Source organism: Balaenoptera borealis (genome assembly GCF_965194805.1).
Source record: "Balaenoptera borealis genome assembly, chromosome: 3".
NCBI classification, from domain to species: domain Eukaryota; kingdom Metazoa; phylum Chordata; class Mammalia; order Artiodactyla; family Balaenopteridae; genus Balaenoptera; species Balaenoptera borealis.
The window spans coordinates 169,776,566-169,802,354 of NC_138866.1; the positions used below are offsets into that span (position 1 = coordinate 169,776,566).

At 39.2% G+C, this 25,789-nt stretch overlaps 1 protein-coding gene across 6 annotated transcripts in view; it reads left to right on the top strand.

Annotated features, from left to right (window-relative positions):
• The window catches only part of PLXDC2 (plexin domain containing 2), a 421,308-nt gene that overhangs the window by 650 nt on the left and 394,869 nt on the right, over positions 1 to 25,789 (top strand). For 3 of the 6 annotated variants that reach the window (XM_082385510.1, XM_082385512.1, XM_082385511.1), the window contains exon 2: positions 296 to 1,065. In XM_082385510.1, coding sequence (XP_082241636.1) covers positions 954 to 1,065 — 112 coding nt within the window. In that variant the 5' untranslated portion in view covers positions 296 to 953. Of the gene's footprint in view, positions 1 to 58; positions 1,066 to 25,789 lie in introns of those variants that run through there. The other 3 variants (XM_082385513.1, XM_082385514.1, XM_082385509.1) reach the window with 2 other exon arrangements.

A 25,789-nucleotide genomic window follows, 5' to 3' on the forward strand; every position in this document is an offset into this window, starting at 1 on the left:
GAGGGAAGCGGGGGGGGGGGGGGAGGATGCAGCGGCAGATCTGGCAAATTGCGAGCTGCCTTCCCTCCCCAAAGTGTGGAGCTGGAGTGCGGGGGAGCGCGGCGGCGGCGGCGGCGGCGGCGCCTCCTCCGCCACCAAACTCCGGGGCTCGGCGGGGCTTGGGGCCACCTCCTCCTTAGCCAGGAGGAACCCTCTCCCGATAGGTTTCAGCCTGACTTTTCCCTCCCCATTTCTTTCTTCTTCCTCTTTCTCTCTCTTTTTTCCCCAATACATTTTTCCTGCCTTCGGACCTCAGACTGCTGCAGCCCGAGCCTTCCCAGGGCTCAGCTCTGGGGCTGCTCATCCCTGCGGCTGCGAGCACGGACGCGCGCCCAGCGTCGGGGCGAAGAAAAGAAGAAAAACTTGTCGGAGGGGTTTCGCCATCCCACAGTGACACCCTTCCCGCAAACCCAGACCTTCCGCGGGGGCCACCCTAGGACTGGGGAAAGTTCCTTCCGAACCGACAGCCCTCTTGGATTTGGACAGGCACCCGCGCTGGCTGAGGAATTAGATCTGTTTTGAACCCAGTGGAGCGCGTCGCGGGGGCTCGGAAGTCACCGTCTGCGGGCACCGGGGTGGCGCTGCTTGTGCGAAACGGAGAGTTTGCCAGCCCCAGCTCAAGTGGCCTTTCGTCTCCGCAGTTGTTGTGTGTCTGGGGTGAGGGCTGCGAGTGTCGTGGCAAGTTGTGAAGAGAGACCTGGAGGTCCGGAGAGGACCGCGCTCCCCTCGCGCTCCCTTCTTCCTCTTCCCGGTTCCCGGGTGTGAAGTCCCAGAGAAATTTACAAAGGCCTCTGCATCCCGCCGAGACCAGTCTGCAGTGTTCGGCCCCGTTGTCCCCGTTCCCAGCGGGAGCCCCGGGCACAGGGTGCCGGAGAAGTACTGGCGGGGAAGGGGAGGGAGGTCGCGGCAGCGGCATGGCGAGGTTCCCGAGGGCCGACCTGGCTGCTGCAGGAGTTGTGTTACTTTGCCACTTTTTAATGGACCGGTTTCAGTTCGCTGAAGGGAAGCCTGGAAACCAAGTCAATGGTAAGATGCACTTTCGCTTCTTGCTTTTGTGCCCAGCTGAAGACCTCTCTGGCACCCCGTTGTCAACCCACTCCCTCCCTACCTATGCCCTTGGCAAAGTTGTTGCAATTGCATTTCGACTAAACTTGGGCGTCTCAAATGGGCAGAAGAATGTTGGCTGGATGAGTAGGGTGGTAGGGTCTGGGGGTTAGTTATCTTAAGGATTTACCGCTTGCTTCACCTGAGCGGCTGGCAGGGAGTGGTCCTGACTCCGCGGACGCGCCCAGAGAGCGCTCTGGTGTTAGAGCAAACCTTCCGCGGATACCTCGCCCAGGAGCTGGCAGCCCGGGCTGTGTCCTCCCCGGCTCCGCCTCCTTCCCTGCTGCCGGGATAACCTGAGGGAGTGCGTGATGGGGGCGGTAGGTGGTGGACGTGGTGGCAGCCGGGGGTTGCAGAGCTCCCCTCTGCTGGAGAAGATTCCCTGGGGCTGCACCTTCCTCCCCCAGGCGATCCCCACCTCAGCTCCCTCTTGCTGTCGGGGGCTGAGCGGGCGCTGGAAGTGGGGCGGGGTGGGTGCAGCGGGACGCAAAGGAAGGAAGGAGGTGGCAGCGGTGGGGCGGGCGCCCCTCTGGAGACCAACCACTGGCCCCATTGTCCTCCGCTGGCCGGCTTCGCAGACAGGCCTGAACGTGCAGGGCCTCCTCCGAGTGGCCTGATATTGCCCCCACGCGGAGCCCCGGCCCCGCACGTTCCCAGGGGTGGCTGCTGCAGCCAGGTGCGCGTCCCTCCGGAGCCGCGCCCCCCGGGGCGAGCGCGGAGCCGGCGACGCCGCCCTGGGCCCGCCGGCTCCTCCTGGCGAGGCGCTGCTGAGCCGGAGGTCCAGCTGCCTTCCGGACCCTGCCCACTGTGAACCGGGTGCCTGCTCCCCGTTTCTGACCCTCGGGAAGAAATGGATAGACTTCGAGAGGAGGTGAATGAGCAAAAACACTTACAGGGAAAAGAAAAAGGAAATAAAACCTTGTTGATGAGGCTAATCAAGGTTTGCTTTTGTTCTGTTTTAATCCTGAGGAGGGGAAACGGTAAGTGATTCCTCAGGAAGTATACTGGCGTCCGCAAATGTCAAAGCTGCCAGTCGCAGATGGAAGGCTAGGGAGAGCACCTGGGGATTCCAGGTGAGGTGAATCTTGAAGGGAAGTCCTTGAATGAATGTTACCGAGCTGAGACAGCCGAAACACTGTGTCTGCCCCTGGTGTAAATTCTTATGGAGAAAGCACAGATTCTGACTCTGCTCCAAATTATGATTGGAGGGTGTGTGTGTGTGTGTGTGTGTGTGTGTGTGTGTGTGTGTGTGTGTGTGTGTGTGTGTGTGTGTGTGTGTGTTGGGGGGCGGGGGGAGGGCAACAAGATGACAACACTTTTAAAGCTGTGAATAAAACGCAAGTTTCCTGGATGTTGATTTGTCTTTATCACATATAATGGCTCTGCATAGATGGACATAGGTTGTTCTTGACTAGGTATTATTTATATCAATAGATCATACCTTCTGTGTATTTCTCTGATACATTTCATTGGTAAAAAAAAAAAAATAAGACTTGTCTGGGAAGCTGCACATGTATTTTAAAAAGTGCCACAGTAGTTTTCATGGGCATCTTCATGAAATAAATAAATGCTTCAAGAAAGCAATTTACTTCTTTCCAAAGGAGGTTAGAGATGTGCGTGTGCCAAAAATGCATCCCAAGTTGTTTATTTGAAAACCTCTTTGGCACTGGAAGTAAATAATGCATTTACAGTAAAAAAAAAAAAAAAAAGGTCAGCAAATGTTTATTTTTTTCCTGAACTTTTTTTCATTAATAATATGTTACTGAGAAAAGAACAATACATACAATAAGTTTACTATTCTGAGTTCTCAAATTGAGGATAAAATTTACTCCACTCTAAAATTGAACATATAGTTAAAAGCTTTTGCTTTGGGGAATATGAAATACATAAATTGTTCAACATAGATCTGCAGGTATTATAAACCAGTATTTCTGGTGGAAAACTAGAAGCCCACATCTTTACAGGATTGAGTAAAAAAGGAATAGTTTTATATTTCTCAGCAAATTTTTTGAGATTTATTACAAAACGAAGTAACTTCTTTCCTGGATATCAGTCTGCATTAATTTTATTAAATAATCTTGGAATTAAATGGTTAGCTTACTGTAATACCTAAAATACAGCAATGAAATGCAAGAAAAAATATAGTTTCCTTTGTAAAATAGTCTAGCTAAGAAGTTCAATACAGGAAAAATTTTAAAAGTCCGACAGTCTTGGAATTCGGCATGTATCAATCAGGATTTTTTTACAGACATTTTGGCGGGGGGTGGGGGCAGGGGAGTCTGATTTCATAAAGGACATTTTTTATGCATTCCTTTAGAAATGCTGCAGTTGACTTTGTTGCCACCAGAGGGCAGAGAAACCACTAATTTCCTTCCTATTCTCTCCCAAACCTGAGATGAGTGATCCTCAATATTTTGTCTTTCCTATGTGCAGTATTTTTTGATATTTCAACTTAACATTCATAAATGAGTAGCAATTTAAAGCAATGAGAGTTTATTATATTTCCCATTTTCGTTGGAATTAAATATTTATTCATTTAATATTTATATAGTACTCCCTACATGTAGACTTACACCACACGAGTGTATTCAAGGTATAATAAGTACAGTGGAAAACCCCAAGTACTCTCTTTCGCAACACTGTTGGCAATTATTAACACGTTGTGGAATTTCCAAGAATATACTTTAAAATGATCTCTCGTGATTGAAAGTTCATTATATAGTGAATTTTCTTTTAGGATTGAATGTATTCTATGTATATCTGAAAAGTATTTGCCCATGCTAAATAGAATACCTCAACCAATGTTTAGAGAAAAATAAGCTTAGAATAATGTTAAATTTTATGAATCTCAAATCATTTCCATATTGTTATACATTCATCTTTATACCCTGAACTGATTGAAAAACAGTTTAGTAACAATGTCAAAGGAGAAAGATGCAGTAATATCTTGTAGAATTCTAAAATTTAAATCAGGAAAAAAGGCCTAAAATATGTAATTATATTTTGGTCTGATTATTGCTCTTAAATGTGATTTAATGCAACAAGGAAGTTCATGACCACTATAGAGAGAGCAATAATAGTTTAGGACCCCAAGGAATTTTCACTTTTTAAACTTTCTAATATTGCTGTGTTCTAGAAACAAGTAGTTTATTTTTAGCAGATCGTTTACATTTAGTTGTTTTTCTAGTTGGATATTTTCCTATTATTTTCTGCTTTCATTAGAGTTAAAAAACTTAGTTTGAAATATTACTAATTTGTGGAGTTTGCTATAAGAGTATCTCTGTTGAGACTTACTGTCACTAGTATAAATTTTCTAACTATATGCGACATACCTGGAGCAAAAGATTAAGACGGGTTAATTCAAGCGAACATCTCTATAAAATGGACATGGGTCAGATTATTAGAAAATCACAGGTTTCTTTAAATCAATGACTCTTGACTGCATACAGAAATTTTTTAAATATAAAATGTGAGAGTCTCTTTCCTTTAGAGGATAGATAGAAGTTGAAGCCTGAGGTTGGGTAAGTTTGGAATGAGACATAACTGTGATCTAGAACACTTAATTCAGAAATAAGGTTTGAAATTCATGGATGTTTGCAGAGAGATTTGGGATTATTACAATTAGGACAGTTTGTGCATTTCTTAAGTTTGATCTTTAGAAACAGGTTCTTACCAAGGAGAATATGCCTGAGTAAAACTTAGGAATGGAAAATACTAATTTGCTCCCCACGGATTTCCTCTCTGCAAGAGTCAGATACTTTCATGCAGAGATGTAGATACTATGGATTCTTTTCAATAGTTTTGGTCTCAGTTTTTTGCTTCCTAAAAGGTATCTCCTATTGTAGAAACAGTATGTTTATGAAGATGAATGAATTGGTCAACTGTGACCATGAGATCTGAAGTCTTGAGTTGGTTCCCCACTACATTCAATACAGTCTCTTCCCCATGGCCATTACCGTGAGGCCTCAGACTGCTTTTCCACCTCACCCTCCCCTGCGCGTTTTTAACAGTCTAGCCAAATGAGGCTCCTTGATGTTCCCAGAGTATGTACCAGGTGCTACCACCTCCATCCCGTTCCTCCTGCCCTTCCTTCCCTAACCCATCTCCACCCATCCACCTTCCACTTTTTCTTACAGGCTTATCTCCAGTGACACCGTTCACAAAAGGATGAGGTGCCTCAGAACCCTCCGAGAACTCTAGGCCTTTTTTAAGGCACTTGTCTGACTCTGCTTGGTATCGTAGGAGTTTGTTTCCTTCTCATTTTGGCATCTCTTTTTCATATATTCCTTTAGACCATATCAGGCTCTGTTGTCATTCACTTGTGAATCCCCTGTGGCATCTACCACACAGGCATGCAATAAATAGTTGTTGAACTGACTGAACCGACTGGAATTACAGTTCAAGCTGGACTGTTGACTAGACTGTCACCTTGGGAGACTTTCATACTTCTTGCTCTATTTATGACTTTCTTCCATAAGTAAGATGGAAATGAAAATACAGTGGGCTTCAGAGAACGATAGTTTAAAATGAGAGAATAGGATCCAGAGGTCTGTCATAATGGTTCTGCTGGATGATATTTACCTTAAACCTTCTGTTAATAGATAGAACTTTCAAAAAATTCATTCTGCCATTCTGCTATACTTCTGGTTTCTGAATGTATTTTCAGAAACCAGGAGTATAGTTCTTAATCTAATACCTTAAAGTACAGTGTGTGTATATATATGTATATGTGTGTATGTATACATAATATGTATATATAGTGGTGGTGCTCTGTTTTCAGTGGAGACGAACACCATTAAATAAGTTTGGTTCTTTGTGAAATTACTTTTGTACTGAATTGTGCTTAGGCCTCATGCCATTAACCTACACTGAAGGTGGCTTTAAAAATATAGTCTCCTAGAACTTGTTATGGTGGCTGTTACTGGGGGAGGCGGTGTGGTGCAATGCATTGCACAGTATCTGCTCCCCAAGTAACAGAGAGAGACAGACAGACACAGAGAGAAAGAGCTTGTGTCTTAATAACAGATATAGTTGGTCTTCTTCTGCAATGGTTTGTTTGTATCTTCTGGACATTATAAATAGTGACCAGAAAGATTAGTTTTTAAAAAATGTGGTTTTTTGAAAGCTCAGAGCACAATTTTGTGGCCCACGTCCAACAAGTATATACACCTTCCGGCCTGCATTTTTTGTACTGGTTTACCTGGTTCTTCATCTTATCTTTCCTACTCTCACTTAGCTTTGTCCAGCTTTTCTCCCTTAAAATCTTGTATTTGTTGTAGAGATGGGAAATAAGTAAATAAAAAGCAGTCACCATAATACCTAAGGTTGTATATTACGAAGTTGCTTTTCTGCTTTCTTTTAATCTGACTAACTCCAGTCCTTTGCCTTCATTCTGAGCACATATTTATATTTCGCAAAGCTTTAATTATCTCTTCACAGTATTCCACTCTGAGAAGTCTTTCTTCTTCACTGAGGTTCACACAGGATGTCTTCCCTCACTATCCTCCAGACAATGATTCTGTTCAACTGAGGAAGTTGCTGCAGAATGACAGACTAAGTAGTGATGCTTTTACTAAGACAGTTTCTCCCACGATTTATTGTGTCATATATTGCCTGGCCAAATGAACAGAATAATATCTGAGAAAAGAATAGAATATAAAGTATTCTACATTGTACTGTAACCAGACTTTGAATCCATTGCATATTTTTTCTTTGGTTTGTTTTTATTTTGCCCTCTTTAATTAAAAAGGTGGTAAGATATGGATTGATGGTACAGATATGAGTATTTAAATAGAATTAGACGTCTTGTCAGGAGCCTGTTAAAAATTGTAGATCTGAACATGAGGTCAGAAACTGTGTGACCTTCCTTGAAATACAGTCTTGTAATCCCTTCCTCCAGAGGCCATCCAAACACATCTAAGCACTAGTAACTCTCCTTACCCTTCCAAATTAAAATCAGCTGTCCTCACTGTTTCTGCTTCAGGCGTTATAGTAGAAAGTGGCCAGTGATTTTGTCAAAAGAGGGTCATAAAGGCAGGGATGCAGAATGACTTCCATTTTACTTTTCTGGAATCTTATGACTTAGTTCCTCCCTCTTCCTCCACCTATTATTTTTCATTCATTAACTGGAAAATTTCCTTAGAATACATATTACTCAAGGTCTCATCCTGCTTAGCTGATTGAGGCTATGAGACTATAGAGAGACTAATGAGAATTTGCCCTGCAGATAAACTGCATAAGAATCAGAATATTTAAAAGCCAATTTTCTACATATTCTACATTTTCTACATATTCAATTTTCTACATTTTCTACATACTGGAGTGTTCAGTGATAGGAGAAGTCTACATAAAACTGATAAATTCTCTCTCAGCTTGCTGCTTGGTAAGTACACCCTGGTTTATTTAAATGAGGATGATGTGTTCTTTGGTTCAGTTGGAATATGGAACATTCAATATGCAATGATGTTTTTTAGATAGTAATAATATCCTTCTGTGTTTATATGTATCTGTTTGTAGCAGTAGCTCCCAACTTTTTCTCTCTGAAACCATAATTTGGACCCAGTAAAATATTTATTTCCCTAAACCCTAAAAGGGAAGTAAGACAGGCAGAATTTATCATTTTACAGTGTGGAATTCATAAGTAATAATGATTTTCAAGAGGTAAAGTAGTCCTGTAGGTGCATTTAGGGTATAGCTCATGCTAAGTCTATATACATTAACATACATATTTGCATAATTCTCTCCAAGATACAACTTAGACTGCAGCTACCACTGACCCCATGAACCTGATTATTCAATTGGTATATTTTTGTTTGTTTGTTTAAAAGAGCCCATTGACCTTACTGCAGGCATAGCAGTATCTGACTTCTTTTGGTTGCCCCCTCCCCTTCTCCTTTTGTTATCCATTTCCTTCAATACGTTGAAAAAAGGATCTATGAAGAAATTACATCAGTGTAATCTGCATTGCAAAATATTCATGAAAAAGTGTATATGAAGTAATTTTTGCTCTACTAACTCATATTTTAAGTGCACATGGGTTCCTGATATTTAAATGAATCCTGTTCTGAACTTTTAATTAAAAAAAAACCTCTTAATTATTTTGCTAGTCCATAGTTTTATGTTTAAAATTAGGTATAGTGACTACATATGCATACTTCTTTCAAGAATTACATCATCTGATATTAGCTATTTATTTATTTTAAGTGAAGTATAGTTGACTGATATTAGCTATTTTAATTGTGACTTTTTTATTTTATTTTTTAAAATTTACTTATTTATTTATTTATTTTTGGCTGTGTTGGGTCTTCGTTTCTGTGCGAGGGCTTTCTCTAGTTGTGGCGAGCGGGAGCCACTCTTCATCGCGGTGCGCGGGCCTCTCACCATCGCGGCCTCTCTCGTTGCGGAGCACAGGCTCCAGACGCACAGGCTCAGCAGTTGTGGCTCACGGGCCTAGCTGCTCTGCGGCATGTGGGATCTTCCCAGACCAGGGCTCGAACCCGTGTCCCCTGCATTGGCAGGCAGACTCTCAACCACTGCGCCACCAGGGAAGCCGCCTGGAATTTGTACCTTTTAACCACCTTTGTCACCATACAAAGATGTTACATTATTATTGACTATATTCCCCAAACTGTACATTTCATCCCTGTGACTCATTCATTTTGTTAACTGGAAGTTTGTACCTCTTAATTTCCCTCACCTGTCAGTGCTGTTTTGAACATTGGTGCTGTAAATATCCTTGCCTACATCTCTTCATGTTCATATGTAGGACTTCTGTTTAGAGATAGAATTCATGGGTTATTGGGGCTGTGAATGTTCTGCTTTAAAATATAAAACCTGGGATAAGCCCTGGTAGATCTTCCAAGATAAAGTACTTCAAAGATAAAGGCGTGTGGGACCCTGGTAATTATCGCTGTGCAGATATCACAGTCTTAATTACTTTAGCTTATAACAAGTCTTTACGTCTGGTGGGACAAAGCTGTCCTCCTTCTTCTTGATCTTCAGAAGTGTCTTGGCTATTCTAGAAGGCTCTTTGCTCTTCCATATCTATTTTAGAATAAACTTTTCAGGTTTTGCTAAAAACTCTGTTGAACTTTTGATTGAAATCACATTATATCTCAGGGTCATTTGGTAAAGATTTCAATTTCTGAACAACTTGGAGACGATGTAATTTCTTTTCTACAACAGCTAAAAGCCAGAACAAGTACCACTGCGCTTCATAACAAATTGTTAATAGTGGTTTTTTGACAAGTGACCTTTTTTCATTGAAATTATGTCCTTAGATTGAGTGCTAGTGCTGTTTTCCTGATCACATCATGATACTAACCATACATCTAATTGTTTCTTAGGAAATAAGAGGGGAAAACCATAGGTTAATTAAAATGAAGAACCCAACTAAGGAAAAGAATGTTAATTCCTAACTTCTTAGAAACTACCACACATGACAGGTGGTTGCCAGGCAAATAAACATGGAAATGACACTTCTACAGGATCATTCTAGTAACCTATCTCTGGACCAGCATAGCCGTACCAAGCAAGACTTTAAATTTGCTGCTTCATAAGAATTAGCTCTGATGAGAATGGTGAAATCCTCTGGATTTAGGATTCTCCTTCATGTTTGCTCTTTAGCTAATTAATATCAATTCCATGGCCGATTTACATTGAATGAGAGTACACTTTACAAATTGCTACCATTTAAAGATAATAGATTTATGATTTTATTTAGACTGTAGGCATTTATAAATTAAAGGTTTGTAATTTGCTTGATTTGAAATTCCTAACTTCATCTCTATCTCAGCACAGTTTAGAACTGGCCATTGCTCTGAACTCATGCATACTGATTTGGATATTTTTAAATCAGGAGTAAATGGACAAGCCAGGCAGGCTGTTTCATTTCTTTGTTATTTAACCTTCATTATCTTTTTAACATCTGTGTTCATTTCAGATATTTTTAAAAACAAGCATGATTCAAAGTCATTTGCAGATGATAGTCTCATTGTCTGGACATTGCAAAACAGCTTTATGCAGGAAGCCAGATTTGTGCAATCTCAGTTTTCTCAAGCTGTTTTTAGAAGAGCCGTTTGTAAAATAGGCACAGCCAATATGAAGCTGACTTTTCTAAAACCAAGCATGGATGTTTGACTTGAGACTGTCTTTCTGTATCCCCAGTTCCCTTATCCTTGCTCTGGCAGGCACCGTCATTTCTAGCCTAGTTCATTTCAATAGCTTCCCACCTTCCCTCCAACATAGTCCTGCTGGAATCCATTCTTCATTCCATGGCCTGAAAGATCTTTCTGAAATGAAAATCTCTCTCACTCCTCTGCTGAAAATACCTTCCTGTCTTCCTAAGGGTCTCGCCCTAGAGGTCAAAGCCCTCAGTAACCTGGTCCTGGTTTACCTCTCCAGGTTCAAATGCATCACTTCCTCCGTTATACTCTCCCAAGTTTCCCATACTCTTTCCCCGAGAAACTGCACATGCCATTCCCTCTTCTTGGAGCACCCTTTCCTCCTCTTCTTGGCTATTTGTCCTTCAGGTCTCAGCTTCATCTTGATTTTCAGCATTATTGAATCATTTCTCAGTGTTTCTCTGCCAGGTCCAAGTCTGAGATGAGTACCTTGCCAAAGTGCACTCTACACCTCCTCATCCTGTCACTTATCGTCAGTGGTGTAACAGGCCGTGCCTGCACTTGACTGTGAGCTGCCCAAGACAACAGGCTGTATGGGACTGATCACCACTGTATCACTAGCTCCAAATATAGGAAGCCCTCTTTGAAAATTTGTAGAATGGAGGAATCTGATTAGTGTTCCACTTTGTATGATGGTACTACGTTTGTTCAGATTTATTACTCAGGCAAAGAGTTTTATTTGTACCTTATTTCTACATATTTCTTTGGGCAGAATTTCTCAGTCATAATTGCTTTAACATGATACCTGGGATTTAAATACCCATGATTAAAATGTGTAGAGAAACCAGAGACTGAGTGGCTTCAGAGTAAGGGAATTTGTCACATGCGTTTGTGAAGAACTGAGAATTCATTTACAAATGATGGTTTAAGAATGATCAAGTCACATAGTAAGCTGGGAAGAACAGAGAAAGGGATACCTTAATGATTTATAATCCAGCAACTTGAATTGTCTGATAAAGTATTAAAATACATTCATTTGTTTCCTTGGAGAGAATTCCATAGTTAAAAAAAAGACGTATGGATAAACAATGAATGAAATAGAAATTAGAGACTGAACTATGAAATTTGCATGAACAGCTTTCCAGGTATTTCAAAGCTAAAGATGCAAACTGGGAAATGTTCCCTGAAATTAGATACTTACAAGAGTTCCAGATACAAACCATTGGGCGGCCTTTGAAACATTTTTTCAGTGAAAGAGTCTTAAAGGTCTCTTAATACTGCATACATCATAGCTTTTGTTAGGTCATTAATCTGTACCCAGAATGTGAATTAACTCATTGATGTGAGTTAAGTCTTTCTGAGGTCTTGAACATGACCTACTTGCTGAAGTTTTGGTCAGAATTTTTCATATACTCAACAACTTGTATTTGTTACTCTCCAAGCACATTTTTCTCACCTTGCCTTTTTATTTACTGCTTTCCTAGAAACACTCCCCCAAGTTCTTCCTATATTCCACACATTTTATGGAGTGAACATCTGATAGTTTTATCTGCTCAGTATCTCTTACCCCCTTCTTCTGGTAACAGTACCTTCTCATTCTTTGGGAATGTTCAGTCTTCTAGAAACAGCACCTCACCATCATTTAGGAATGTCATCTTTCTGACTCTGTGTTGTTCACCTGGGCCTTTTATCATAATGTCATGCTTCTCCAGACAGTTCAGCATGTATCCCAAAGGTGGATACTCATAATAACCTTTCATCTTGGACCTCAGGCCAATTAATTCTTGCCTAAATGTTATCTACACATTCTAGAAGAGAGAGGGTCTTTTTAAAAAAATTATTCTGGGGGTTGCTGCATTGGGAAGATATACATCTAAAGCCATCTATAGATAGTCTTAGACTTTCTGATAGCATAAATCAGAAAATTACTGTTTTTAGTTGAGATGTATTACTTGCCACTGAAAGAGTCTTGTTTTCAATTATATTGTCAAAGTTTTCAATTATATTGTTATGTGAATAATTATTTGATTGAGGACTATTTCTCCTACTAGATTGTAAACTCTGTGAGGGTAGGAACCCAGTTTGTTTTACTTTTTTGTTTTCTTAGCACTTTTCAGAGTGTTTGGAATACAGAAGGTACTCAATAAGTATTTGTTAAATGAAATTTTTGAGTAAGTTCATTTGGGAAGTGTCCTCTCGGTGACAGTTAAAATAATTCAGTGCTTAGACATTAGGTGAGATTTATCAGATGAGTCAAAAGTTGGCGACTGCAATCGATTTTTCCCTGTTGGTTTTCTTAAGTAATTTTTTGTCCCTTTCTCATTTTACAAATTAAATTCTCTTACCTGGGTTTTATTTTTCTACTCTTTCTTCATGTTTAATTTGGTGCCTTCCTTTTATTTTCCCTGCAGTTCCTATTATTTTATTTTTCTTATGGATCTAGATATACATTCCAGGAAGTAGAAAGGAGAAAACCTTAACACATCATAGCTTTTGTCAGGCCATTAATCTGTACCCAGGATTAAGAGGCAAAAAAGCGTTAGGCAGAAAATAGTTGATTCATAGCCAGTGCTTATTCATTTTATTTTTATTTTTTTATTTTTAACTGTTTTTAAAATTTATTTATTTATTTATTTTTGACTGCATTGGGTCTTCGTTGCTGCACGCGGGCTTTCTCTAGTTGAGGTGAGCGGGGGCTACTCTTTGTTGCGGTGTGCGGGCTTCTCATTGCGATGGCTTCTTTTGTTGCGGAGCACGGTCTCTAGGCACGTGGGCTTCAGTAGTTGTGGCTCGCGGGCTCTAGAGTGCAGGCTCACTAGTTGCGGCACGCGGGCTTAGTTGCTCTGCAGCATGTGGGATCTTCCCGGACCAGGGATTGAACCCGTGTCCCCTGCATTGGCAGGCGGAATTTTAACCACTGTGCCACCAGGGAAGTCCCATTTTATTTACTTAATATTTTTTTATTGGGATTTTCCAGACCATTAAAAATTTAAAAAGAAAACAAGAATAGTAAGATTACACTTCAGCATAACACCCAGCACATAGTAGCTTCTCAATTTAAACTTGGTTGACTTACTTACTGAATAAAGGCCCCCAAAGTCTGTTTTACTTCTAATTTTAAAATGCATTGACTCATTCCTCTATCTATTCACTTATTCAATAAGTAATCAATTTTTTAAAAAGTGAATGGAGGAATAAATCGATGCCTTTATTAGAAGTGAAATAGGCTTGTGTAGGTTAATTGGAAACCTAGCCATTCTCTCTCACATTCCTTACCCGTAAGTTGGGGACTGCCATATATTACACATCTATGTGTGATGCCTGCTTAAAATATGTGACATTTCCATGATATGATTGAAATCCATTTATAAAGTTCTGTTCGCCTAGTAGTTTTCATATTAGTTCAGCTGTTCCTCCAATGGGATAGTTTTAGTTGGAAGATGTTTTTGTCCAGTCAATTTAATTTCATAATTCACTGTTTTAGATAAAAGTAAAAAACGGTTTCTATTCTTAAGTGATGTGATCTACAGGGAAACACGGACATGGACATAGCATGAGTCTAGTAGGAGAACTACGGCAGGGGTCTGGCAGGGGTGGGCTTGGGGGCAGACAGCATTTGATTGCCTTACGGTTGTGGAAGGAAGCTTCTGATGCCAGACAGCCTTGGCTTGGGTCCAAACCTTGGCTCACAGTTCACTGGCTGAGTGACCGTGTACGAAAATATTAACTCCTGGAGCCTCCATTTCTTCATCTGTAGTAAGGGAACAGAATTACTTATCTGCAGTGACAAATTTCTGTTCTCTGCAGGTTTGGTGGGGTTGCCACAGAAATATAAGGAAGTGTGGAAGCAGTAGGTTGAGGGAAGACTGTAAATAAGGGGAAAAAAGGAGGGCAGAGCCAGGGAAGGAGTTCTCCACAGCATGGTGAGCCGACTGAGGAGGCTTTCAGCACTAATTCAAGATACTAACTACTGAGGTATCCATGTTTCAAACTGCCTGAGATAAAACCATAGCATCTTTGGTACAGTAGTAATCACACGCAGTGGTACTGTTGCAGGTGTAGGAAGAATTAAGGCCAGTTAGCACTTCGGATGGCCACGTGAGCAGCAGATGGCATGCAGAGGCCCCTCCAACAGGCTTCGACTTGCACGACTAGGTCCTGGAATACAAAGCACTGCTCTTTCTCGCAATCCTCCCTCTCTCTCAGCCGTAGCCTAGGGGAGGCTTTGGATTTGAATAACATTATTCCAATAAAACATACATTAAAAGAACACTCAAAGAATTTATTTTTAACAAACTCATGCTGTGTAAAGTGAGATGAAGCTCCCAGAAACAGTTTTCTTTTCTCGGCCTGGGCTGAGGACCCGAAATAAAATTCTACTGTGTCATCTACTTAGAAGCAAGAAAATAATTCTTTGACCTTATTAACATACTTACTTCTAGGGATAAATAAACTGCTGTATAAGATCACACAACACCCTTGAATGAATGACCAGTTAACTTTTTTGGATTGCGACGTTCTATTTATGAAGAGACCCAAAATGCTACGTGTGTCTTAGTGAATTTATCTGAAAAGGTAAGCAGTATATGTGTAAGAGCCTGACAGCTATCCTAAGATTTCATCAGTGAATGGAAGATAAGAAATGTCAAAATTAGAAATGAATAAAAGCCTTTAAATATCCAGAGTTCCCTGAGCAGTTCCTATTTAGCATTTTTCCACAGAACTACATGGAGGCCTTTGGTGTTTTTGTCAGGACAGCCCTGCGTACATGGGCGGAAGAAGTGGACACACGGTGCTATTTGAGAGCCATGGAACAACTCCTTGTTCCTATACTACTGTCGCCTACACTAGTGTGTCAGTGGCCGTTAACTTTAGAGAGTCATGTTTTGGGTTGAGGTAGTGTGTCTTGGAAAATATCAGTATTAAAAGGAGGAGCAATGGTCACCGACGGCCTTTCTGTTTGAAACCTTGTGGAACAGAGGTGGTAAAGAGACAGAGTGTCCAGGTTCAAACAGACCAGACAGGCAGGCCCCTGGTTAGACCAACAACAGCAAGAAGTCATTAAGGGTGTGTGTGGGCATGTGCATGCCTCTGTGTGTGTGTGTGTGTGTATGTGTGTGTATGTGAAGGTGTAGGGGTTACAGAGGCAGAGGAGCAGGAATGCCAAAGGGGGCCTGAGAGAGAATTGCTAAAGAAAGGTGGGTGGGCTCTGAGGACCAAACCAATATACGATGTCTCTGTGTGTGTGTAGGGCATAGTGCTTAGGGTACCGTTTTAATACATGTCTGCTGTTACAGTGTTTGCTCATATAATCAAAAGTGAATACAGTTTTTCAAGATACCCAAATTACACAGTTGGATTAGCCTATAAACTGGAAGAAACTGGCTTAATTATATTATGATTAATAGGAACAAGGAGTTGTTCCATCACTCTCAAACAACACCATGAATGTGTCTTATATTATGAATTACATTGAAATTAATATGCCATGAAGTTGGTGTTGATGAAGTTTAGTTCACAGAAGAATTATTTATTCATTTACCAAACATTTGCTAGATGTATTCTACGTGCCAAGCATTGTGCTGCAAAGAGATAAAAAATATAGTCCTTGCTAGGTAGGGGTTACAGTGCATTATTCAAAATAGGAAGGTAAAGAGGTAATTCTCAGAAAATGTGGGGTGAGAGAAAGAGGGAGGTCCGAGGGGGAGAGGAGAAATGTGCTATGGATGAGCAAAAAAAGGACTATAGGATTTAGATGAAAGGGTCAGGGAAGGCTTCCTGGAGGAGCTGCTTCAGTCTTGCTTTGAAGTGAGAGTGAGATTTAGGAGAGTGGAGAAGATAGAAATACATTCCAAACAGAGGGAATAGCCTGGAGGCAGGAAACAGCATGCTCTCTGGGAACTGCCATTGCCTGTGGGGAGAGACCGTTGAAAGACCAAGAAAGGTCTCCTCAACCATAGAAGGTTGTTGAACTCTTTCCTGAAGGTTACAGCTGGCCAGTGACAGATTTTTGTCAGCTGCGTGACAAACTCAGATGGGCCTCTTAGGAAGGTCTCTCTAGTATTGGTATGGAGAGCAGATAGGAAGGAGCAGACCTGGAGACAGACCAGATTTAGAAACTACTGGATTAATAAGGGTGAAAAGTTGTGACAGCTTCCAATAACAGGAGAAAGTCTAAGATAACGCCCAAATTCCCCAGGTGCTTTAGGGGATGGAAAGATGAGTTCAGCTTCAGACTTGTGGAGTATTGAGATGGTTATGGGGCATCCCAGGGGAGATACCAACTCTACCAGGTGGTGGTCTTGGACGAGATTGAGATGTTGAATCATCAATATATAAGTGATTGTGGAAACCAGCCAAGAAGCATGAAAAGACGGAGAAGAGCAGAGGGTCAAGGTCAGAATCCTAGAGAGGTGGTTTCGGAAGGGTGTGTGGAGGAGGGCGTCCAGGAGGGAGAATGAGGAGAAGGTACCTGGAGAGGGAGGCTGAGCTGCTGGAGGAAAAGCAGGTCATTAGAATTGGCAAGGAGGGGCCTCTGGGAATTTAGTAAGACTAAAAATTTAGCTGGGGTGGATGAATGGGGGCTTGCTTTTGCCAGATTTCATAAGATAAGTGATGAAAATATGAGAAGGTGGTAACGTGGATGAAACTACAGTCTTTAAAAAACGCATGTCCGGGAAAGAATGGATAGAGAGGAAGCAGCCAGAGGGGAACCTAGTGGCAAGAGAGGGTTTTGCCAGAATGGGAGATTTGAACCTGCTTGTAGGTATGGAGAAGCAGCCAGTAGAGAGCTAGGCAGATTGAGAATGTAACTGTGCTATAAATACAGTAAACTATGTTACAAGTGTTGTCTCTGGGAAGATGATCACAGCTCTCCCAAAATGTAGCTTGACTCACGGAATCCTTTATTATATCACATGTAAGAAAATTGCTGTGGCATCTAATAAAAATTTAATTAAGGCTTGAATGATTTCACATTTATGTAACCTGAAGTCATCAAGTCCATGAAACCTCTGAAATAAAATAAAGTTTGTTGGAAAGAGAATTTTATCTTAAGAAGTAGCAGCAGGAAAAATGAATGTTTCATTTATTTTATCAGTTTAGCCTGGGCTACAAAATGTTTGTAACATGATAACGAGATAAATTACGTTAGAAAAAAGGGCATTTAAAATAACTTGTTTAATTTTCATGCACTTTTGATTTTAAGCCAACATCACACCCTGAAGGAAAAGGGAGTAATGACTTCATTGTTCTTTTACCAATAGGTAGACCAGGAATTAAAATAATAAACTAAGGAAAGAGAGTTGTTTTTCCTTGCTGTAGTTCATTTTTATGGCTGTTTTCAAAATGAATTTTTATAGTGATTAAAAAAGTGCCTGGCACATAGTAGGTACTCAGTAAATAATTGTGAACTATGAGTTTTCTAAACTTTATTTGTATTTAAGCAATCAAGGAAATAAGATAAAAATATTTTTTCATAAAAACTTTGGAGCTCTCTTCTCACTAAGAAATGGTGAACTCATAAAAGAGGTATTTATTTTCTCCCAATATTGCCTTCAAGGCAAGTTAGAGTTTTATAAAATTGTTAGAAGACTTTAAAAGGACTGATTGTTATCATCTGTAACATGGTATCCGGCAAGACATTCCTAACCAGCTTGAAGTTAAAAAATAAAATAAAATAAATTATCGGCCTTACGCAAGTTTGAAATTAAAAACAGGAATAAAGTTAAAACCAATAAAACCTTCTTAGCTGTAGGTTATCTTTCAGGAAAGATTATAAATTTGTTTCTCTTAGTAATTGGAACATTGCTCCATGCCTTCAGTGTGTGTATGTGTGTGTGGGGGAAGGGACAGGGGAAATGAGTGAGTGGGGAAGAAAGTAAAAGATGAAAAATGACATGGCTTAGGTTGGGTTCTGATAACTTAATGGTATTTGTGGATATACCATAAGGTAGTTACTTAGTTTGTGCTTTCGTAAATTATCTGTCCAATTTTAACTTTGCAATGCATTGCAAAGACCAAAACAACAAAATGCAAAATTAGTGAATTTGTTTCATAAGACATGCAGAAATGCTAATGTGATTATAAATGTGCCTCCATCTACAGTGATCCTTCAGCTTGTAACTGAACTTGTTAGGTCATTTATCATTGTTCGTCTATATAAATGGCTTTGTCATATGCTTTCCTGTAAATCAGAAACACAGGTCTCTCCTTTTTGTTTTTTTAAAATTTCTTGTTCACTTAAAACTCTTTAATATTTAACCTGACAAGATATTAGTAAAAAGTCACCAGCATAAAACCATTTAGTCTTCCCATCACTTGTATTTTGGTAAAACAAGAAGAAAAAAATAGTTATAATTCAGTGAATTTATGTCACTTTTTCTTAGTAAAACTTCCAGGCTCTAAATGCCCACTTGCGTGTCTAGAATAGATGATGTAATGCTTTGTTAATGTATAAAATAATTAAAACAGCACAAATTTTTGATATTTTACGTATTTTTTGTTAACTTTGACTCTGTAGTGTTTTCTAACATGTAATAATAAATACAGCGTTTGAAATTTGTAATCAAGTATATTTAAGTCCAAATAAAAAAGACAAATCAGCTTGTTAGCCTCCTTAACTTAATGGAGGTTTTGAAACAGTTTTGAGAAGTGTAAGCTCAAATGACCTTAAGTCAATAATTTAATCCTATAGAGCAAAGATTGAAGTATTAGACTGATATAAAACAACTCAACTCGCAGCTTCCATCACTACCAGAAGGTCCTCTGTGAGGTCTTGCCCTGAGTTCCTGCATGTATTGCGTGCACCTGTTAATCTGCTGATGAGTTGTACATTTCACTTAATAATTGCTGCCTGTGTTAAGTCTTGTTTCTCTGGCGTTTGCTCACCATTTTGCAAGGAGAGACGCAGGTATCCAGCCGAGTCAGTACTTGTGAACTGATTTACTTTTCCTTAACCCTGGAGGTTAAGGGACTCTATATTCTTCCGTTTTCAACAACAGCAGTTTGGAAAGAGTGAACTGCAGAGCTGACTTTTGGTTTGCCCGCTGCTGGTTCTTTCTCCCGTTCTGCCTGTGGGCACTCCCATAGTGGGCAGAGGGGTCCCCTCCCACCATGTGCTGGGTCTGGGTCACAAGTGGAACCCATGAGTGGTGCTGATTGGTAGCCGGGATGAGGGAGTCAGATATGGATCTGAGCTCAGCCCCACCATTTCTTGGGCTGTCAATTGAGCACCTGCTTCATTGTTCTTCTTCTTAGTTTCTTTCAATAATGCACCAAAGGGTTATTGGAAGATTTAAACGAATAATGTATGCAGACCACTAGCTTTTTTACAAAGACTACTAGCTTTTGATATAACCCACAACTACAATAATCATAACAACAATAATAGCATCTAATTTAATAAAGTTAGGACTCTTATCATCAAATGAAATCTAGCTTGAACTAGCTTAATCAAAGCAGGAATTTGGGGGGAAGCCTCACTGAGCCCAAGAAGAACAATGTGGGTGGGCTTCAGGGACAGGGGTTCCAGTCAGAGGCTGTCTCTCCATCTGTCATTCCTGGACCTCTCTGCCTTTCTGGTCAGACTTCCTCTGCTTGGCTGGTCCACATGGCAGGGCACACAGTGACAGTCTCATCTTCAGGCCTCAGCCACTGTGGACCGCTCCGGAAGGGCTTAGCCTGATATATTCCCAGTCTGGAGTTTAAAAGTCCTGTCAAAGGACTTCCTCGACCACCTCAGGGCCATGGCACTGTGGCCAGGAGGCCAGGTTCCATTAGACTTTACCTTTGTAGAACATGAATGAAATCACGGCGCTCCCTTGTTTAAAGCCTTCCAATGACTTTCCATTGAAGTAAGTGTACAATCCAGTCTCTTTCCCGTGGCCCACAAGGCCCTGTGTGGGCAACACACCCCAAGCCCCGCCCCGCCTACCTGTCTGATCTCATCACAAACCACAGTGTTTATTATTCACTTCCTCTCCCCGTGCAGGTCCTCCTGTTTCCTTTTTGTTATTCAGGTCTCAGTTCACATGTCATCTTTTAATAGTGGTCTTGCAGACCACCCAGTAGACAGTGGCCACTCTCTGAAATTACCTTTTTTTTTTTTCCTCCATTAAAACATTTGTTTCTTTATCTTTTGCACATAATGTTCTCTCTGTTGCCATTAGATGGCAGGGACCTGGTCCACTGTTCGTTGCTGGATCCTTAGCCCAGGGCTTGGCACACTGCAGGTTCTCAACCACTTTCATTTTAGGAATGATCTCTCTTCTTGCAATGCAGATGGAGCCAGACTGGGATTAGGGGCAGCTCCATTTCCGGAGGGAGAAGAGGGGATGGTTTGGGTAGGCAAACCAAAGGGCCCCTACACACTTACGTGGCACTTTAACCCTATGAAGAATTTTACCATATAATATTTCATTTAATCTTCACACCCACATCAATATTTTCCCCCAGATTTTACAGTTATGGTAAAATACACATGACATAAAATTTACCATCTTAACCATTTTAAGTGTACAGTCCAGTGGTATTAAATACATTTGTAATGTGATCACCACCATCCATCTCCATAATTCCTTTCATCTCGTTAAACTGAAACTCTGTACCCATTAAACATTACTGATTTTCCACCCCCAGACTCTGGCATCCACCATTCTACTTTCCATCTCTATGATTTTGACTATCCTAAGTACTTCGTATAAGTGGAATTATACAGATTTGTCTTTATCTTTTGTGACTGGCTTATTTCACTTAGCATGATTTCCTCAAGGCTCATTCGTATTGTAGCATGTGTCAGAATTCCCTTCCTTTTTAAGGCTGAATAACATTCTATCATATATACAATTCATATTTTGCATATCCATTCATCCATTGATGGACATTTGGGCTACTTCCATGTTTTAGCTATTGTGAACGTCTTCCCAATAAGGGAATAGAAGGTCCAGGAGATGAAGAGACTTGTCTAAGATGACACAGATAGTGAGAATAGGTAATGAAAGTATGATTCCAAAGTTCAAAATTGGTCTTCTTTCTGCTGTGCCATGGACAATTATTAGTGAACTTTCTCTCTAACCTGTTCCAATTATTTGTATAAATTTGTGTTCTTGATCATAGTTGAGAAATTACAATTTTCTTGATTTCATATATCCTTAGGTGAACTTTATCTAATTTTTACTATATTAGTATTATAAAACCAATAGCTTATACCATTTACTTTATAACCTTTTACTCAGGAGCATAGATATTTTTTGTTTCAAATGAGCCTTTTCCAATAAAGAGGTTTACTTATGACATCAATTAAGATTATTATTCACTAAGGATACTGATTGTCTTTGGCTTAGTATTTTTAAAAATTGGTAAAAACGTGTTTATCTTTTATGTGCATTTTTTACACTGTAAATTTACTAGTTTCCTTCAGTGATTCTTCATTTCCAGAATGGAGAGCAAAATGCAGATGACTCTAGAAAATACAAAAGCCTTCAATTACTCTAGGAGGTTTTTTTTAACCATTAACTACATAATTCAGCTATATACATGCTGCATTTAACACTGGTGACAAAATTTTGTTATCATTGTTCTGTTTTGGATTTCCAGTGTTAAGATGTATACAATCACAGCTTGTTCAAATAGCTCCATTTGAATTATACTTAATTGGAATTTATATTCACGGTCATTTTGTAATTGGGATCCTAGGATAAGTTAATATGATATAATGGCTGATTTTTACAATCTGTTGGTTGATTAGAAAAGTGGTGACAAATGCAGACTGGATTGTGGAGATCACTAGTGAATTCTGATGACTCTTGATGTTGTAAATTTAAGCTAAGTCTCCTCATAACCAGGGCTTAAGATCTGCTACCTTCAACTTAGAAACGAAGTAGAAAAGTCTAGACTCAGCTCACAGGGGCCTGAAAGATCTGGCCTGCATTTAATTCCCAGTTCCATAATTTGCTAATCCTGTGATTTTGGTAACATTGCTTCACCCTCAGTTCCTTGGTTTTCTCATCTGTAAAAATGCAATGATAATGCTCACCTCAAGATATTTGTGAAGATTAAAATTTAAAGTATGCAACATCCTTAGAACCCAGTCTGGGGGATAGAAAGTTGTCACAAATGGTAGATGTTACAGATATTCACGTAAATTAGTGTGCTCTTCTGAATGTAGACTTTGGACATATATCCATTTACTTTTTTGTCACAAGTTAAGGTTAAGTATGTATTAGTATTTTATGATAACAACTTGAACCAGTCTGCTTCCATTTGCTTAAAAATAGTCATTCAGATCTTCAAAAAGTCTAAAATTTCATAGGGTTTGAGTAGATGAGGCAGTAGAGTTTTTTCAACATGATTCCTGTTAGAGAGAAATAACTGAAAACAAACGCAGGAAGTTGAGATGACTTTCAGAGGTCCCAACACTAGTCATAGAGGCAGGATCAGACCTAGAATATTCTTTCTATTATACACTTATTAAGCTAAATTTAACACTATAGCTTAGCAAGTTCGCAGGTCCAAGACCGAGTTCCCTGAATAGTTAGCTTTGATAATAAAGATGTAAATAGAAACACAATTTATTGACAAATTGTACTTCATTATGCCTTGAGCAACAATATATACATTTTATTCCTTGCTCTTTCATAAAGGACCTTATCATTTATATGGCATCATAAAATTATTGAAAATAAATTACTTTGAGAAAGAGTTGCCCTATCCTCATAATATACCATATATCATATATATAATATCATATGGCTGAAGAGAATTTGGTGCAGAGCACATATAATTGGTATACAATTTCATTTTTATTTTGCTGAAGCACTGAGCATTACTTATTAGATATGTACCATCCATGCCATCGCTATTATCAAAGAACTGATTGTGACAGGGAAACAGATGTCAGAAAGCAATTACACTAATAACAACATGATTACTGCCACCAGTTTAATTCTAGAAACCTGCCTGGAATTCTTACAAAGCAAATAATTTTCCTCAGCTGCATAGAATAGGCACTGATCTCTTTCCCTTTCCCCTCACAATTTAAAAGAAAATGTGCATTAAACCATTTTTGATTAGATGTACCAAAGAATAACATCAGCTATCGAATCCTTCTCTAAATATAGATCTTTTTCAAAGTAATTTAATTATTTTCCAAAGCATACTTTCACAGATGGTGGGGTTTTTTGTTGGTTTTGTTTTTTTAATGGTTTGTTTATATTTATTTGACCATGATTACAGTTTTTGTGTGCATTATGACAGAATATGTCATGCTCATTCTTTATTTTCCAGCTTACGTAAGTTTCTACCTTGTTTCTCAGTATTGTCTCTTTTTGTTTTTTTTTACCTTTTCTCACTAAATTACAGTATTTTAATATTTTGTGCTTTTCCTTATTTCTTCCAAGTTATAAAAGCAATCCCTACTATAGATATTTTAGAAAATACAAAGCAGTACACAAAGGAAGAAGCTTGCCCATTACTCAGTGGTCCAAAATGACCAATATTAGAATTTGTGTTTCTTTCTGTTTTTTGTTTTTTTAAAAAAATCCTTATGTATCTATCCATCTATTCTGGCTCCACCACTTACTAACTGTAGACTCAGACAGACCTCTGTGCCTTACTTTTCTCATTTATAAAATGGGAATAATAACAACCCCTACCTCATAGGATGACTTTGAGGATTAAATGAATTAATTCACGTAAAGTGATTAGCAGAGGGCCTGGCACATAGTAAACTCTCAACAAATGCTAGTGATTTTTATTCCACATTGCTTATTTATATCTTATTTGCCTGAACTGTTAGTGTATACATTATAAAAGAGAAACAAGATAGAAATGAAAAGGAACAAGACACTCTAATGGATGGTCTGCCATGCCCCACATTGGAGACCACTTGGGATAGGACATTGAAAATTTTCAGGGAGGATAAATGACAATATTTACAGATATCTTCAGATGCTACATTTACTTTGAAATTTCAGAATTGGGGTAGGACTTCAAATGTACTGAAATCTAGAGCTTAGAGATGACCTTCAAAACCCAAGTTGTTAGAAGCTCTTCTCTAGGTTGAGCAAGGTGAATTTGAAAGTAGCTTAATATGTTTCAAATTTAAAAGAAGGCCATAGATTGAAACTTTCAAATAGGCTTTTAATGGATATCTTTTCAAAGTTGTGCATTCTTAGTAATGTATACCATAAGTAGTGTCATTTCTTCTTTGTTGCATAAAGTCTTTCCATCCTCTGATATCATGTTTATATTACCTGATACAATGTAAATAAATCTGATGAAGTAATTTTTCCAAAGCAGTGCAGAGCTGAGGTATAAGTATATTGAGTTGTTATTAGAGAGAGAATTTCCCTAAGTAGCTTGACTTAAAAAAAGTTTTTATTCTGTATGGTATATGCTCCTTCTTAGTAATGCTTTTTACTTATGACACTTCTTTTTCTGTAAAACTCACTGAACTTTTAATGTCCATATAGTTATGTATTATTTCTGCCATGGTTTGAGGGTTTTGATTTCCCACCAATGTTGTTTTAAATCATATTAGCACAATTAACTTATTTATGAATATTGTTTGAAAATGAAATGTTTGTGTGGTAAATATGGGGGGTTGCTGCATTTTAGAGGATGAGTTGCATTTAAATAATTTTTTTATGTTTCACAAATTAAAACTAATGTTTTAAATTGATAGTTATTCAATACTTTATCCTCATTTTCTATATTTGCAAAATTTCTTCTGAATTTCAAAGAGTCAACTGCTGTTATGTCCAGAATGTCTCCATAAGAACTCCATGCATGGGTACTACTAAGGACTTCTTATTAAGATATTTTCTAGGAGAGAAAAAGTTAGAAAACAAAGAAGTGGGAAACATAGGGGAAAAAGTGAATAAAGAACAGATAAGGCAGAAAGACAACAGATTTGTATACATAGAAGACAGAGGTCCCAACATAAATTGCCTCAGTTTCTCTCTTCTAGAGTATTTTACATGATTGTGAAGAGCAAAAGCACAATTTAGGAATAAATCTGATTCTTAGTGGTGAAACAGGATTAACATCATAGCTTATTTTGTAAATGTATTCTTGAACCAATGTTTTCTACGGCTGTGGATAGAGACTTCCAGTCAAAATTACTAACTAACAAAATTACTAACTAACATCTTGCCTTAGAAGATGAGAGAGGAAAGGGGAATTAAACTATTTTCATGGGTGCTAGCTGAAGTCTATGCATGACTGGCTTTGACTAACTCAGTCAAATGACCAACTACTAACTACCAACACTCACAAATAGAGGAGGATCTTGATCCCCAAAGGTTATAGAAATGTGGGATTTTCTATGCTGTTTTAAGGTCATATACAATGTCATTTATTATCTCCAAAATTCAGAGTTCTGGACATTGGAATTAGGAATATAAGCTTATATTTGTTTTCTTTCAGTATTTTCAGAATCTAAGTGTGCCAGGAAATGTCTCGCTTTGGTTTATTCTGGTTATTTATCTCTTATGTGTGATAGGTACTTACTAGGATGTAATGCA